The sequence below is a fragment of the Halichoerus grypus genome, chromosome 4, assembly GCF_964656455.1.
Source record: "Halichoerus grypus chromosome 4, mHalGry1.hap1.1, whole genome shotgun sequence".
Lineage (NCBI taxonomy): Eukaryota > Metazoa > Chordata > Mammalia > Carnivora > Phocidae > Halichoerus > Halichoerus grypus.
Window position 1 is genome coordinate 89,414,742 of NC_135715.1, and position 17,080 is coordinate 89,431,821.

General features: G+C 40.7%; 1 protein-coding gene across 2 annotated transcripts in view; it reads right to left on the bottom strand.

Annotated features, from left to right (window-relative positions):
* Positions 1 to 17,080, bottom strand: part of CNTNAP5 (contactin associated protein family member 5) — a 791,720-nt gene that overhangs the window by 600,313 nt on the left and 174,327 nt on the right. For both annotated transcript variants that reach the window (XM_078070660.1, XM_078070661.1), the window contains exon 3: positions 1,275 to 1,468. In XM_078070660.1, the coding sequence (XP_077926786.1) occupies positions 1,275 to 1,468 (194 nt within the window). The remainder of the gene's footprint in view (positions 1 to 1,274; positions 1,469 to 17,080) is intronic.

A 17,080-nucleotide genomic window follows, 5' to 3' on the forward strand; every position in this document is an offset into this window, starting at 1 on the left:
TGGGGCTCAAACTCACGATCCTAAGATCAAGGGTTGCATTCTGTTCTGACTGAGCCAGCCAGATGCCCCTTAAAATCCAATTTTTAAAATGAAGAAAACCTGTGCTTTCTGTAAGTATTACAACCTAATATTACAGGCAATCCAGAATAAAGATGATAATAATAGTATTCTCAAGATTCAATCTGCCATAACTAATCTCAATCCCCAGTTTACTATTATTTTCAATTAGCAATATTGATGAGTATGGTGATTATCAAATAACGATGAACATAAAATAGAAATCTGTTTTCAACTGGTGGGGCCAACACAGAAAAATATAGACAACAGCAATTTGAAACCATAGGTGGCATTAATTTAATGGGGAAAACAAGTAGGGAGAATATGTGAAGGACATATTACTCTATCAATTGCCAAATCTTCAATCTTATGTACATTTAGAGAAAAATAAATATTTGGAGATGTTTTTCCTTAAATTGTAAGCAATGTAAAGTAATTAATTATTTTATTTAGTGCATGAGTTTCTGAAGCCTCCTCCAGGTGCCTCTTGCTCTGTGCCTTGGCCTCCCTTTCTAACCTCAGGCTGGGGACAGCCTTTCACTACGCCGGAGGTCAAGAGTTTGGGCCTTGGGGTGGGGGTGGAAAGTTCTTTTTCACAACTTGGAGCACACTGTCCTTCACTTCCTAGGCGAAGATTGTTTCTAATATCAGAATGATTCTACATTTTATATTTGTCTTGTCTTTTTAAACCTTCTAATTGTTTTCAAATCTTGAATAGAGGCTATTGAGCACAGTGGCTTTAAAGTCAGACCAGACTACAGATTCTCATGCTGAGATTTTAATGGATTGTTCAGCTTTGGTCGGATTATATAACTGAGCTCACTGGGTCATTAGGAGGTGTGCAAAGTGCCTGGTACATAATGAACAAGTGAGTAAATAAATACATACTCAATAAATCAATACATTCTCATTAACAATCAGACTCTTGCAGTATCCTTCTGTTTTTATAGATGAAGAATTGAGACCCAGTCAGTGAATTACTTAAGTTACCAGAAGAGGAGGAAAACATGAAACTTTTTTTCAACAGGCATCCTAATTTCCCTTGGAACTGGAGCCATGCTGGAGATAGGACTCATACACCATCTAATTATTTCTGAATGGGCACTCCACAGTTATTAAGCTACCAAGAATCTGGGTAGAGGAAAATGATAGAAATGCTCACTGGTTACCATTATAACATCTCAGATTCATTCATTGGAAGAGAAAAGATGTCCTACCCAGATGCTGTCTTCTTGCTTGTACTGTTTCCAGTTGCGTCCTGTGTCACTGAACATCAGGCTGTAACTCGTCACCCAGTCAGAGCTTCCGTATCTTCCCTGCGTGGCCACTGCTGTAATCTCTACTCTGTTTCCCAGGTCCATCTGGAGCCACTGTTGAGCATTGGAATCTGCTGGAGACCAACCGCCAGTTCCTGGAAGAAGATCAGAGAGAGAGCTGTAGTAACATCCCACATGGCCGCAACTCTCAGCTCCCAAAGAGAAATGAAATGGTGTGCTGCTAAGATGTCTTTACCCCCCACGGTGCCCTGCTCGTCCTTGCATGGCCTGATTTCCATTCTCCTCTTCCATCTTATTCTCTTTTATGGTTCAAGATTCATCTTGAACCCACGCTGTTCCTTCCATAACTCTTCCTGTCTTTCCTTGGGCATTAGTTCCCATTTTCTGGATTCCTAGTACAACCGGTACTATTTATTTATTTTTACCTTCTTACAGCCTTAATCTTGTAACATGCTTTCTATCTTCTGCCTGACTGAGATCTCCTTCCTTCCTTCTTTTCTCTACTCTTTCATCCCTCCCTCTACCATGGCCCAGACATTTTTGCTGTGGATACAAAGATGAAAGATCATTGACTATATCTTTGACTCTGTCTCATCCATTGGACCCATGTTCATGGAGCACCCGGAGCATTTTGGGTACTGAAGAAAGAAAGACATGCAAATAAAAATGTTCAACGTGATGTGATGGGAAGGCTTATGAAAGGCAAACACAAGGTGCGATAGGAAAACAGAGGACAGAATGTCTCAGTAGGTGATCAGAAAAGCCTTGAGACAGTGATGGGGAGACAGTAGAGCTGAAGAAGCAAGTAGGACCATGTTGCAGGCAAACAAGGTTAAAGAGAGAAAACGTTGGAGAGATCAGACAGGGACATGGGAACAGCATACATAAAATCTCAGAGGGACGTGAGACAGTGTGCCACGTTTCTGGATCTACGTGGGACTCAGTATACTTGACACACAAAAATATTCTTACATGGGACAAAAACTTTTGGGCCCTAGAAGTTCATTATTTGATACACTGGAACTTTGCAGAAGATCAATATTAGCTCTTGCTCAGTTGGAAGATGTGTGGCCTCAGTCTTCTGTATTCATTTCACATAGGAATAATGAAGTCAATAATCATTTTTATTGACCCAAGAGTTCATAAATCTTCCAAATACTGAGTGGAATCCTGGAAAGGCAGAATGTGTATACCATGGGTGGGGATGAGAGGGAAACAACACCTTTGTGAAGCACCTTGCTCAGGGTATCGAGTTGGGGAGTTAATTAAATTTTCAATTTAGAGGACTTAATCAATAATCCCTTTTGATTTCAAGCTATGTCATTGAAAATCATTTTAGTAATGTCCCGGTCTACTTTCTCACTATCTCAAAAGGAGTCAATGGGACTTGTCCTTGGTAATCGAGAACTTTTCTGAGGCCTGGCTCCCCAGTGCAGACAGCCTATCATCAATGGAAGTGGACATGTAGACACAAGACATGGAGAATGTGAGGTGGACCCTACTTTAGTCATAGGCACATCCTACAAGTTGTGTGTTGATTCTCTCCTAATAGCTACTGCTGTTAAGCTTTTGTTTGATTTTGTTTTCACTTTCCTGAGAAGACTGAAATTCATGGAAAGGAAGAGAAGGAACATGCTCAGCATCTATTGTGGAATGTATTTTATTAAGTGTTTTGCAAGATGTGGATACAGTGGCAGATATGGCTGATTTCCCTAATATCCATTTCTCTTCTTCCGTGGTAGGTGTAAAGTTTAATTTCAATTCTGCTCTCCATCCTATTATACTTATAGCCACAGCAATAAGTTCTCTCCAATCAAAATGTGACTAGGAAGAAGACATGCCACTTCCAAGCCAACTGGTCTCTTCCCCACTTGTTTCCCCTTCTATGACTGATGGACGCAGTTGTCACCAAGGCCCTAGTTGATGGCAAAACAACAACATGGAAAGATCCTGGAATCCCATATCATCACATGAAGGAAAGCATCTGTCTACTTGAATGCCTGACCCGAGTAATAATATGAACAAGAACTAAACATCTATGTTGTTTAAGACATTGCACATTAGAACATTTTTGATACTGCAGTTCAGCCTACTTTAAAACATACATGATATCTTGTGAAATAAATAGCACAATTGCCATTATATAGTTCAGGAGAATGAGATCCAGCAAGTTTAGAACACCTGACACTTGGGATTCAAGCATAGCTCTTTGAGAATATTATGTAGCAGAAAAAAAAAAAAAAAAGGGTTTCTAAAAACCCATAAAATCAATAAAGAGGAAAGGCACTGGGAGGAGGCATTTGAGCAGAGATTCTGACATGCCAGATCCTTCCGGACATTTTTATCAACCAGCTCTGTCTTCACTAACCTGTCCACAATTCCCAGTCTGGACTACCTTCTCTCAACTTCTCACAACTGACAGGGAGGCTTAAGAAGAGCTTTTACATTTAAAAATAAATAAATAAATAAAAAGTCCAAAATGACTCTGAGCCTACTCTTTATTTCCATTCAATTTCTCCTCCTGCCCATTTCATGAGGCCTCTTTCTTCTTAAGTGAAAAAAAGCAAGGTTGTATAAACTTTGATCTCAATAGTATTAAAACATGATAGAAGAGAAATTTGTGTGATGATTTCTTCTGAGCAATGAAAATATGAGTGATTTCATCCTTTTATGTTTTTTGCCTGTAACATATTTTCTATCATCAGCATGTCTTTCTTATATAAATGGAGACTCACATTATTCATATTTATTTGGTTTATTGCATAAAGAATATGTACAGCAATTGGACAGCTGGTGACAACTTGTGACTTTTTATGTGATCATCACTATTTTTGAAATCAAAATTCTAAAACCTTAACTATTTCTATTTTATCCTCAATAATCCACAGCCAGACTTCCTAGTCATGCTTTAGGATTTTTTCTTCATTTATTCTAATTATTATCATATTCATATATGATAAGAATTTACGTTAAGAATGGAAGAGAAAAAACAAAATGACAAGGGACTCTCTCTGTCACCTCACAAAGCATAAAATCAGAGTAGATTGACCAAAAACCAAACCAAACCACAAAACAAGACAAAACAAAAGAGGGAGAGTTAATGCTAGAAGACTTCTTCAAATTTGTCCAAAGAAAATCACATCTTCCTTTTGCCCACAGTAAAATCCTTAGCTTATTAATCACCCTGAAATTAACCGAAATGGAATTGTTGCTGTTCACCTGCATTAACACATTGAGTTAAAAATGTTCCAAACCCAGAAGCTTCAGACTAAGCTCTTACAACAGAGGGATACTATCTGGGTGATAATTGCCAAGAATTCTTTCCTTGCTGTTGAAGATGTTCCCTGCATTACAGCTAATAGGCCAGGCATCCAGGGTTGCCGTGGTTGCTATGGAAAACATTTTGTTCCTTGCACCAAACAATATATGTGTTTTCAAAATGATGAGAGAAGCTTAAAGATACTATTTGCAGCTACTCTAAATACACACCATGCCCACACTAGCTTTCTGTTTCTGAATTATTCTCTGAATTGGGGGTGTAACATACACACAGATACCTGTGTTTGGCAAATCAAAGGTGTAAACTAAGGCAGGGCTGTCTGTAATTGTGGCTGAGGTATCAATGATCATGAACTGCAATTCCCATAGTCCCTTCAATTTAAATTTAAGAGAATTTAAATTCTCTTAAAGGGAAGATTTTATTTTATTTTTTTATTTATTTATTTGACAGAGAGAGACACAGTGAGAGAGGGAACACAAGCAGGCAGAGTAGGAGAGGGAGAAGCAGGCTTCCCCGCGGTGCAGGGAGCCCGATGTGGGGCTCGATCCCAGGACCCTGGGATCACGACCTGAGCCGAAGGCAGACGCTTAACGACTGAGCCACCCAGGCGCCCCTTAAAGGGAAGATTTTAAAGGAAAACTAACTTCACTTTAGATTTTAATGTCATCTAGAATTTTCCAAAAGTTTTCAGACATGAGCTCCTGAATGATTTACACACTATATCTTAGCACAGCCCAAGCCCAGAACACTACATTTGCCTTACGTCACTTTGGGGAAGAAGATGGGAAAAGGAAATTACAGACTGAAAGCCATAAGAGATCTGGTTCAAGACACAGTTCTGCCCCTGAGGTTAGACTGGATGAGAAATTCTTCAAGGGGCTCAATCATCAGAAACACCTTGGAGGGCTTGTGAAGATGACAGTGCACGTTCTTGGCTTTCTCCTTGATAACTCATTCAAGGGCCTAACCTGGAATCTGATTTTTAGAAAGTTGTTCTTGAGGGCGCCTGGGTGGCTCAGTTGGTTAAGCGACTGCCTTCGGCTCAGGTCATGATCCTGGAGTCCCTGGATCGAGTCCGCATCGGGCTCCCTGCTTGGCAGGGAGTCTGCTTCTCCCTCTGACCCTCCCCCCTCTCATGTGCTCTCTCTCATTCTCTCTCTCTCAAATAAATAAATAAAATCTTTAAAAAAAAAAAGAAAGAAAGAAAGTTGTTCTTGATATGCTGAGTGGCTTGGGAAAAAACTGGATGAGACAGCTTCTACAATTTCAGTTCTAATATTTTTCCAATAAGAGTTGTTTTATTTATCTATGTAGTCGTCCAAAATAGCTTAAATCCTACATGCTATTTTTGATTATCAGAAACAACAGTAACAAAAAATAACAACCTGAAATTGCCTCTGGACCCTAAAAATGGACACCCTTGTCTCATTTGTTCCCCAACTCCCCACACCAAACACAGATGTGTAGTTAAATTCAGACTTAACAATTGCCAAGGAAATCTGAAAAATTGTTAATTGAGAAATATCCACCTCGGCTCTTGCTTGAATATTTATTTACACTCCCAGTTAACCCTTTTGCTCCTTCTCATCACCCCCATCCTGCACGCCCTTGGAGTGTTCATTCATACACACTATTAGCTGACGGATGGTCCTTGATAAGTGCTCAGCACCACCCTGCGTACTCAGCACACACGGACTCATTCATCATCACAGTAGCTCTATATGATAGATATTATTATTATGCCCATTTTACAGGTGGTGACACTGAGGACAGAAAGGTTGGACAGCTTTTCCAAGATCACACAACTAGTAAGTAGCAGAACAAGGGATTCGAACCCACAAAACCAGGACCCAGAACCCAAACACAACCACTTGGCAACACCGCCTCTGAACAGGATGGACAGAAAACCCTCCCCCGGCTCGTTTTTCTTTTCCAAAGTAGCCATTCTCATGAGAAACACGATTCACACTCACATTTTGCTTTGAATATCTCACCTGATTCCCATAGCAATCAACAATGTATTTTTAATTTCCATTTATGAGAGAATAAAGCAGCCTCAAAGGGTCAACCAGTTTATGGTGGTGAGAGACTGTTCTCCAATCCAGTCCTTCTGATGTCTCGCCCTTCCTGAGGTTTCAGTGGGAACAAGTGTCTTCAGTCTTAGAAATTATCCTTATGGGGCGCCTGGGTGGCTCAGTCGTTAAGCATCTGCCTTCGGCTCAGGTCATGATCCCAGGGTCCTGGGATTGAGCCCCGCATCGAGTTCCCTGCTCTGTGGGAAGCCTGCTTCTCCCTCTCCCACTCCCCCTGCTTGTGTTCCCTCTCTCGCTGTGTCTCTCTCTGTCAAATAAATGAATAAAATCTTAAAAAAAAAAAAAGAAATTATCCTTATGGAGAATTATAAACAAGGTTTAAACTAAGACAAGACAAACAGATCTTCTGACTCCCAGCAGCTCCCTTCTCAGCCCTTTATACCATGATGCTTATTACTCACTTCACATGATAGGGGAGACTCTAAGCATGAAACAGAATAACTGGTAGAAAATGGAGAAATTCCTCAATTTCTACACTTATTTCCACTTCCATTTTATTTTATTTTATTTTATTATGTTATGTTAGTCACCATACAATACATCATTAGTTTTTGATGTGGTGATCCACAATTCATTGTTTTCGTATAACACCCAGTGCTCCATGTAGTACGTGCCCTCCTTAATACCATCACTGGGCTAACCCATCCCCCAACCCCCCTCCCCTCTAAAACCCTCAGTTTGTTTCTTGGAGTCCATAGTCTCTCATGGTTCATCTCTCCCTCCAATTTCCCCCCTTTCATTTTTCCCTTCCTTCTCCTAATGTCCTCCATGCTATTCCTTATGTTCCACAAATAAGTGAAACCATATGGCAATTGACTTTCTCTGCTTGACTTTTTTCACTTAGCATAATCCCTTCCAGTCCCATCCACGTTGATGTAAAAGTTGGGTATTCATCTTTTCTGATGGCTGAGTAATATTCCATTGTATATATGGACCACATCTTCTTTATCCATTCATCTGTTGAAGGGCACTATACTTTCCGGGATCATTTCTATAGTTTATTTCCACTTCTAACTCAGAAAAGGAAGTAAGAGTTGATTGATGTCACACACTGGAAATGGGGACAAAATGGATTATATATAGCCCTCTGCTCAGCAAAATTTTGCAACTACCATTCAAAAAGAGAGTCAATTTAGTACAAGACCAACAGGAACTAGAATAGTCACACACACACACACACACACACACACACACACACACACCCAGCATTTTCACACCTAATCTGTTTTTAGTACAAAGCCATTTTTAAAAACCCTAAAATAAACCCTATAGGGAATAGGTTTCTTAGGAATGTGCCTTCCCTCAGATTTAGTCAAGGCCCTAAAAAGCTACAAGCACATTGTCACAAATGACTGGGAGGTTACCTTGACTTACTAGCTGCATCATTAATTATTAAATATTTGGTGCCTGTGTAAGCAAAGGTTTAAGATTTTTCAGGGACAAAACTACCTAGAGATAGTAATGAGAAAGGCAGAGACACTGTCCCATAAATATTTAACATTATATAGTATGGGTAAGAGTGATAACAACATTCACAAACTTGCACACAGCATTCAGGAGGGATTCCTGCACCTCCATGCACAGAGTTGTTATCATCCATTTATAACAGGACCTGTGCCTGGGCAGGGATTTCTGAGGCTGGTGAGGATGTTGGCTGGAAGCCTGTGCATCATCCTTCTGCTACTGGGCAGGTGTAGTAGGACTCAGGTGTTTCAGGCCGGCCCTGGCCAGAGCTCCCATACTTTTACCTGCGTATTTATTTAGGCAATAAGGAGCTTCTTGGGGTAAAAGAAAGTGGGAACCTGATCAAACACCCTGTGGGTTTCAAAACAGATAAAAACCTGTCGGAAAACCTGAACTGGCCCTACTAAGGCCAATTTTCAGAGAAGACCAAAGGGGATCATAAGAGGAGACTCATGAAAGGGAGGGGAGAATCGGGATCTGATTCAGATCCAGTCATAACTGAGGCTGCCTCAAGAGTAATGTCAGGGTGACAGTGGCTTTCTTGGTTTGGGTTCCCCAGAAGTCAATTACAAGGCATGGATTTGAGTGTAAGTAGTTTATTTGGGAATTAACCCCAGGAAGTTGGGTTAGGTAGATGGAGCTGAGACAGGGAAGGAAGGAGAGCCAATCCTTGGCACATCAGCAAGCCAGCCTTCCTGTGGATGAGCTTCATCCCATCAGTGCAGGATGCAATTTAGGGTTCAATTTCAAGTGTTGTCATAATATATATTATATATATACACATACATATATCCCAACTTAGTCAAGTATTGCTTGAAACTCATGGCAGGCAGAAAGAGAGCCCTCAAGTAGAGTAGGGAAGGTGTAGTTGTTGGGGTTGAAAGTGGTTATGTTGGGGGATAGCCTCAAGGTTCCCCGCTGGCCTTCCTTAGCAGATGGATCCATCCCCCAGCTGTGGGTGCAGGCTGACAACTAGAACTGTCTGTCCTCTTCTCCAGAGATTTACCCTTAGCCAAACAGAAGCATGCTTGCCCAGGAAGCTGCCACTTCCTGGTTCTCATCTCAGCCAGTGGTGGACTGCTACAAAGTTCCAAAAGTCAATCCCATTGTCTCAAGACATGGCTGATATTTATGGTGGAATATGTGGTCCTGAACCTCCTCTTGGCATCGGAAGGAAGCTAGACCTCAGTTGAGACCACATTTTTTGCTAGCCTTCCCCCTGCCTTCCCTCACAACCTATCTCTAGAAATCACTCCCCTGCAAATAATTTAAATCAGAAGTCCCATGTCAGCTCAGCTTCTAAGATGTCCTTGTACTGAAAGTGGTGAGGTCCAGGAGATATGGGATCCAACAGCCCTTGCTATGGTGTGTATACTTGTTCACACACCTGTGTGTCTGTGTTTATCGGAGATAGCTGTGTTATTACTCTGAAGGGCTCTGATGCTCATTACTCAGATAGTTCAGCTGTCATGTCCTACAGTGAGTACTTCCCTTGTGAAGAGTGGAGCCATTAAGGCCTTCATTGATCAGAAAAGTATATCAGGCTGCACATTTCACAGTTCAGAAGTTATACAGGAAGTGAGGGAAATCAGCAGGAGGGCATTTGGGGCTTAGAAAATCTAGAGGTCAGTCCCAAGGTGGATATCTCACATTTATGCCCCTTGCAGGCCAAGGATTGATTCACATACACATAAAAACACCCAGGTGAGAAGGTCATGTATATAAAACTAGAAAAGACTGCAGAACTATATTGTTCAATGTGGTAGCTACTAACCACATATAGCTCTTTAAATTTAAATTAGCTTGACTTAAATTTTCAGTTCTTAAGTAGCCCTAGCCACATTTCAAAGGCCATGTGTACCTCATGGGTACCTTATTAGATAGCACAGCTAAAAAACATTCCATCCTTGCAGAAACTTATATTGGCTAGCACTGCTCTAGAATTTCTCTTATAAAATGCTGGAAGCTGAGTTCTATTTAATTTGTCAGATCAATACAATTTAACTCTACACATTGGCCGCTCAGGTCTGGGGGGGGTGCTTTTAGTGGATTATTTAGTCCTCATTTAATGGATATATAATTATTGAGTTCCATCCATGAGTAAAGCAGTATAAAAGATTGAGGAGCAAGATAAGACACTTCCTATTTTTAGGCATATAGAGAAAAGAAATGAGTCTCCCAAGATTTTTGAAGGGAAAATGGAGCAGTGGAATTGAAAGGCATTTAAACCTGCAGATCTCATATTGTTGGCATTACCACTTAAAACTTTTCTCTCATGAGCAGCATATTTTTTGCACAACTCATATACTGCATTTACCTTGGTTTCCTGGGGCAGTTTTGTTCGAAAGAGAGTGCCTAGTCTAAGTCTGGTGCATGAGTTGAAAGAGTCACTTTTGACTCCATGACTTTGGGCAAGTAATTTCTCTATTTCTATAAAAATAATATAGTTAAGTGTCCACTCTAGCAAGAATCAAGGATCAGGATAATATTTGTCTACTCATAGGTTTTACGACTATGGCCACAAAATGGTTAAATACAAGTGTGTTTAATTGTTACTTCAAAAGCTTCATTTTGGGTTCCAAAAATTAACTCTGGCATCAGTTCAACTCATTAGGAAGTTACTCCTTTGACTGGAAGATGTGTAACATAACCCATCAAAATGGTAGGAGATCTAGCTCAAGACAGAGAGAGAGAGAGGAGAGAGAAGAAAAATTGTTATTCTCTTACTCCATACCAGATTATTAGCCTAAAGCCAGTCAAGGTAATTCCATCACCCTTGACTGTGATTGGGTCCGGGAGTGGACATATGACCCAATTATGGCTAGTTGGACAGAGGAAAACTGCTGGTGATGTGAAAGCTGAGTGGTTGGGCAGGCTTGGGTCCTGGAAGTGTCTCACAGCTCTATGTCATGGTTCTCAAATCTGAGCACATCAGAATCAGTGGTTCTTAGGTTCTTAGGTCCCACTGCCAGAATTCCTGGTCCAGCAGGTCTGGGATAAGTCCAGACAATCTACATTTTTGTCAACAAATTTTGAGGTGATATTCAGCATGCTGCTGTCTAAAGAATTGAATTTGATGGCTTAAAAGCAAACATTAGGAGTCCATGCTTTCTGTTTCCCAGAATGTTGTTGAGTCTGTCTGAGATGTCAGGTGGGCATATTAGCTGGAGAAGGATGGGGACTCTGAGGATGGCATTGTTGAACTGAATCCACCATCTCTGGAGCCTGTGCTCACTGAGGACTTCCTTTGATGTAGAGTAATAAATTTTATTTTTATTCCTTTAGAAAAAACTAGAATAAAACACCAGATACAGAAAAACCTCACAAACTGAATACTTAGCTTAATAAGCTATTCCAGGGTGAACACCCTTGCGACTACCGTGCTGTTCAAGAAATAGAAGTATGGACACCTCCCAATTTCCATGCACCTAGCTTCAATCATTTAATATTTTTCATGCTACTGAGTTTTTTTTTTTCCAAGCTAGTGAGTTTTCTGTTATTTGCATACAAATTTACCCTGCCAGAGATATCTTAGGGATAATACCGATTGCTCTGAATACTTTTGTGGAAGGGATTGATTAGAAGCAAGTCCTGAGCAAAACAAATGACATGTCTCTTATAGAATCTGGATTTTTACCAAACATGAACACTGATTAGCAAAACAAAGTCCAGACACAAGTAAGTGATTGTATAGACAAGTCTAACTAAGAGAAGTGTAGTTTGAGACACTTGAAAGGGGCCTCCAAGGAAGGGACCACCACAGGATATTGAGCATCCAAACTGGAATCCTGGAGAAACAAGAAATGCTTGTTTATATTAACTCCTGTTTTCTGGTTTCTTGGAGTTGGTTATGTTATCATTTTCACTCTATATGGAGGATTCAATAATCCTTAGCTCATCTTTTTAATGGCATTTCCACAATGTCTTAAGTGAAAGATTTCTAGATAGATTTTAAACAAAGGAATTGAGTAGACCCTACCTAACTACTCCAGGTTAGACAAAGCAAAAGTATCCACCATACAATATGCTATTCAAATACAATTTATTTCCACCTGGGTGTGACCTTCATTGAAAATACAGGTAAACTGTCAATCACTAGACGAATATATGTCATTAATTACACTGCCCTTAGTTGCATTACTATATTTTTTAAGTTACAACGCTTTAAGTTAAATGCAGTGAACTGGCAAACTGAAGATCTTGTCTCTTAGCGAAGTATTAGTGGTATCAGATAGGTGATTGCTTGAGTTAGCATTTCACAGAGTGCTACTTAGAAATAACCTCAGCTTGGCATTTCAAAGGAAGTGACCAGCTACCAGAAGAAAAAGTAAAGGGTCAGTTACATGGGTTTATCTATCACTCTCATTTTGCCGAATGTTGATGTTTAGAAGCTCTGAATTATATTATTAGTAAGCAAAAGTGTTCATGATTCCTTCTTCCACTCTTAACATCATTGTGTTTTGCAGTTATCCTGGCTGAAGAGAGATAGGGTCATCACATTGGATTTGTCTACATTGAGACAGGGTCCCAAGGCTCCTATTAAATAGCAGAAGATTTCGGGGCACTTGGGTGGCTCAGTCATTAAGCGTCTGCCTTTGGCTCAGTTCATCATCCCAGGGTCCTGGGATCGAGCCCCGCGTCGGGCTCCCTGCTCTGCAGGAGTCCTGCTTCTCCCTCTCTCATTCCCCCTGCTTGTGTTCCCTCTCTTGCTATATCTCTCTCTGTCAAATAAATGAATAAAATCTTAAAAAAAAAGTTAAATAGCAGAAGATTTCTATTCTGTATCTCTCAATGATCTATTGCTGTCCTAGTCAGAGAAGAGATCCAGGGCATTGTTTAAATATCTAGGTCAAGGTTAGTTTTGCCCACAGGTCTATTAGGCCATAGTATGATTTCAGGGGCATGGAGGCGGCACAGGTGTCCATATCTCTCTTTCTTCTTTGATGCCTGAAAATCCAGTCTTTGTGGTTAAAATACTGGTAATACCACTTGAAATGCCTAAATGACCTGAAAGTGGTGACTATTATGCCAACCCCGCCTTTCCTCAGATTAAGATCTCAGATCAACGTGAATAAAGACATTAGTTAACCTGGGGTAGACAGAATTAGATTCAATTCCAAATAATTAGCTGTGTATCCTTAGGTCAGTGACTTGACCTCTCTGAATTTATTTCCTCATCCTTAAAAATGTGAATGATACCAACTCAGAGTACTGATATAAAGACACAAATAGAGCTTAAGTTTCTACTTCTTGGTTTCGAGCACGGTTTCTTATTCATAATAACTTAGATAACTTTGATTTCCTCTCGTCCCCCTGGCACCCACCTCTGAGATCCAGAGCTGAAAAAGGCACAGAGGTTAAGGATTGAAGGAGCAGAAGATTGAATTGGACTGTGTAAATGCAACTGTGGCTAAAGCACAGGTTCTGACCAGAAGTTTGGGGGCAGAGGCTGAGATCCTGCATTTCTAACAAGCTCCCAGGTGATGCCTGAAGATCCACAGAGTCCACACCTTGAGTAGTGAGGAGAGCAGAAGGCCACAAAGGAAAGCACAGAACTTGACGCTGGTCATGCTGGGGGTGTGGGAGAGTGAGGGCAAGATAAAAGAAAGGAAAAGAGCTGAAAACAAGGAAAGAACCCTTCAAGTGGAGAAGAGGACATGCAGTGACAGAATTCTGCACGTCTCACTGTCTTTTTAAACAGATTAAGTGATATCCATATCACGTCTGGCTCAATCAATTCAAATGGTGCTGTCATTTGCAAGCAGGCATCATGGTGCTGCGTGTGAAACTGGATCCTCAGGGTTGTCACCTAGCTATCTGGAACAAGTCCCCAGATAGCCGATATCATGGCAATTGCGAGAACCCTGATGCCTGAATTGTTCCGAATCCACTTCTCCTTACAGAAGGACCAGTGACACCAAACTGAAAACCAACTTCCAAAGACCTTCAGGGGTCCTTAGCTTTTTGCAACCAGTGCTGCCGAAGGAGAAAATAAAAAGTGTGCACGGAATCTGTGCCAAATGGGGGCAAATGTTTTGAGCCTCTTCACTTGTCCACGAGCCCAGGAAGCTAAAAAGGCCTTGACATAAAAAATCAGATTCTCCATGGCAACAAAATTGCCATGCCAGAAACATACAATCTCAACTTACACAGGCAGACATCTCAAAAATATATCAAGTGAGGAAGAGAGATTAAAATTTCAAAGAACAAATGGTAAAAGTAATTGTTTGCAAAATGGTGTATGGGGGAAAGAGGGGGTGGGGAAAGAAAAATACAAACCTCTCCTTTCACGGGGCCAGAGATGTCTATTCTTATTTGCCCTTTAATCATATAAAGTAACTTAAATCCTTCCCCTCCCTTTGGATCAGGTCTAACCCACAGTTCGGTGGCTTCAGGCTGTGCCACCAGCTCTGCACTTCCTGCTGACAGTAAGTGCTTCTCCAGCCCAGCTCACTTTAAAGCCCAGATCAAAAGCTTTCTTGCCACAAAACAAATCACATTTGACAAAGTCAGATCCCTCCTAAGCCACAATTATATAGATTGACTTGGTAACCTAAGTTAATAGTGATCTGACTCCCCGTTTAATGTATTTTGTCGCGTTTTTTAAAAAGTAATTAGGTCTCTTTTTTTTGCTTTTTATTTCTTTGTGTGTGGATGAGAAAGGGTTGAAGGATGTGTGGAGGGAGAGAACAAAAATTCTATTTGGCAAATCCCTCTCTGAGATGAGATAGCAGTGCGAACACTATTACAGCGGGCGCTAACCACCCAATCTCCCTCCCAGTTTGGTGGGTTGCCCAGACTTTGGATCCCACAGCAGTATCTCAGGGCAAAGGTTGTTTCCAAGGGTGTGTTTTTTTTGTTTTTTGTTTTTTTTTTCTCAGAAATATTACTTTGTCACCAACAGAACTCATGACATTTGCTTTACTCAGGGTCTGAGGATGCTCATAAGCACACATTACCTATAGTCTTCTTTTCAACTTTTGAATTGATCTCTGCTTCTGACATGACAAACTTACCAGCGGGGCAGCCTTTCTTCCTGTGTATAGGTCAGAGATGTGCATGCTTGAGTTCTGAGCACACACGAGAGGTAAAGTCGTCCTTCGTTACCTATGTTCCATGTATGCCAAAGGTGTATATGGTTGCCAGGAGTGAGCAGTTTTAAATGGCGCTCAGGACTTGCACACAAGTTCCTCTTTGGGAAATAGCTCAAAGGTGAATAGATACAAGGATGCTGTTGAGCACATTCCGTATGAGGGAGACATAGTTTCATGGAAGTCAAGATTTTACAGCTTGGATTTCATCTTGGGTGGCATACCAGGAAGTTTCTTTATAAACATATAGAAGTCTGAATGGGGTAGAGTAGAAGGAATTCATGAAATACTGTGATAAGTGAATGAATGAAGTGAATGAATGAATGAGTGAATGAACGAATGGAGTATGTTACGAAAAAAAATATCCAGAACTTGGAGCACCTGGGTGGCTCAGTTGGTTAAAAATCTGCCTTCCACTCAGGTCATGATCTTGGGTTCCTGGGTCTGGCTCTCTGCTCAGCAGGGAGTCTGCTTCTTCCTCTCCCGTCACCCACCCCCCCACACTCATGCTTTTTCTCTCTCCAATAATAAATAAAATCTTTAAAAAATGAATGAATGAATGAATAAATAAATTTATTAATTAATAAAACACTATATGGAGAATATATATATATATCCAACCCTGTATACATCCACCTCTTTATATATGACTCTGTGTGTATATATATAACTATATGCATATATATTGGCTTTCTATCTATCCTACTATATATATATATATATATGTGCACATTAATTATATTGCATATATAAAAATAATAATATCAATATTATCACTAACAACATATGTTAGCTATTAATTACTTATATGCTAATTTACACTATCCATGTAAAGTCTTTACAAATACTATTTGTGCCTATTTTTACCAACAATGTGCTGCAGTGCTAACAGAGTGCCTAGCACATAGTAGGTGCTCAATAAACATTAATAGAAGAATTTCTTATTTATGAATTCATTCAACCTAGCAGTTTGGAACTCTTGTTGCATTTTAGAATCACCTGGAAAGCTTGTATTTCTTTACTTCATCAATATCCACCCTTGGGCTCCATTTCAGACAATTAATTCAGAATATCTGAGGTACGAGCTCAGGCAGTGTTACTTATAAAGCTGTCCAGGTGATTCAAATGTACAGCTCTTGGATGAGAACCAGTGATCGAACCTCTCCTTGAGGCTGTGTTAAATTCCCCCTGAGGGCAATGGTTGGACCCAGGGAGTGAAGGGGAGGCTGCCAGCCCTGGCAGTTGTGCTAGAGGCTGAGTTCCAGGCCAATGTATCTCAACTTTCTGAGACTGCATCTCCTGCATGGCCTTCCTGATTTAGACTCTAGTTGGGAGAAGAAAGAGAGGTCAACATATTCTCTGCACACACTCATGCTGTCCTTGGGCTCAGGCACACAGATTCTCTAGTGAGCAGGACAATTATAATGAATCGGAGCAGAGACATCTGTGCTCTGTCGATATCTGTCCACTAGGGGACAAACTGACATATGATCAGACTCAGAGCTTCCCCAGAAACTGCCCAGGTGCTACTAGGCAGTAATGACTTTCTGTCACTGTACAGTTGGATGGGACTGGGACAAACTCTGGCCCTGGATGCCCCATTGGAAACCCATATTAAAATCTTCCAATCTGTGTTTCTTCCTGAAATGGCAAGTGAACCTCACTGCGCCAGTCCAGCTCTCTACCCTGCAGTGAGAAGTATCTTTTGAATGTGAAATTCTCCCTCAGTCTGCACACAATGTGTCAAGGCAGGCATTACTTATGCACTTTACAGATAAAGAACTAAGGTCAAGAGGAGGTTGGTGATTTGTAGACAAT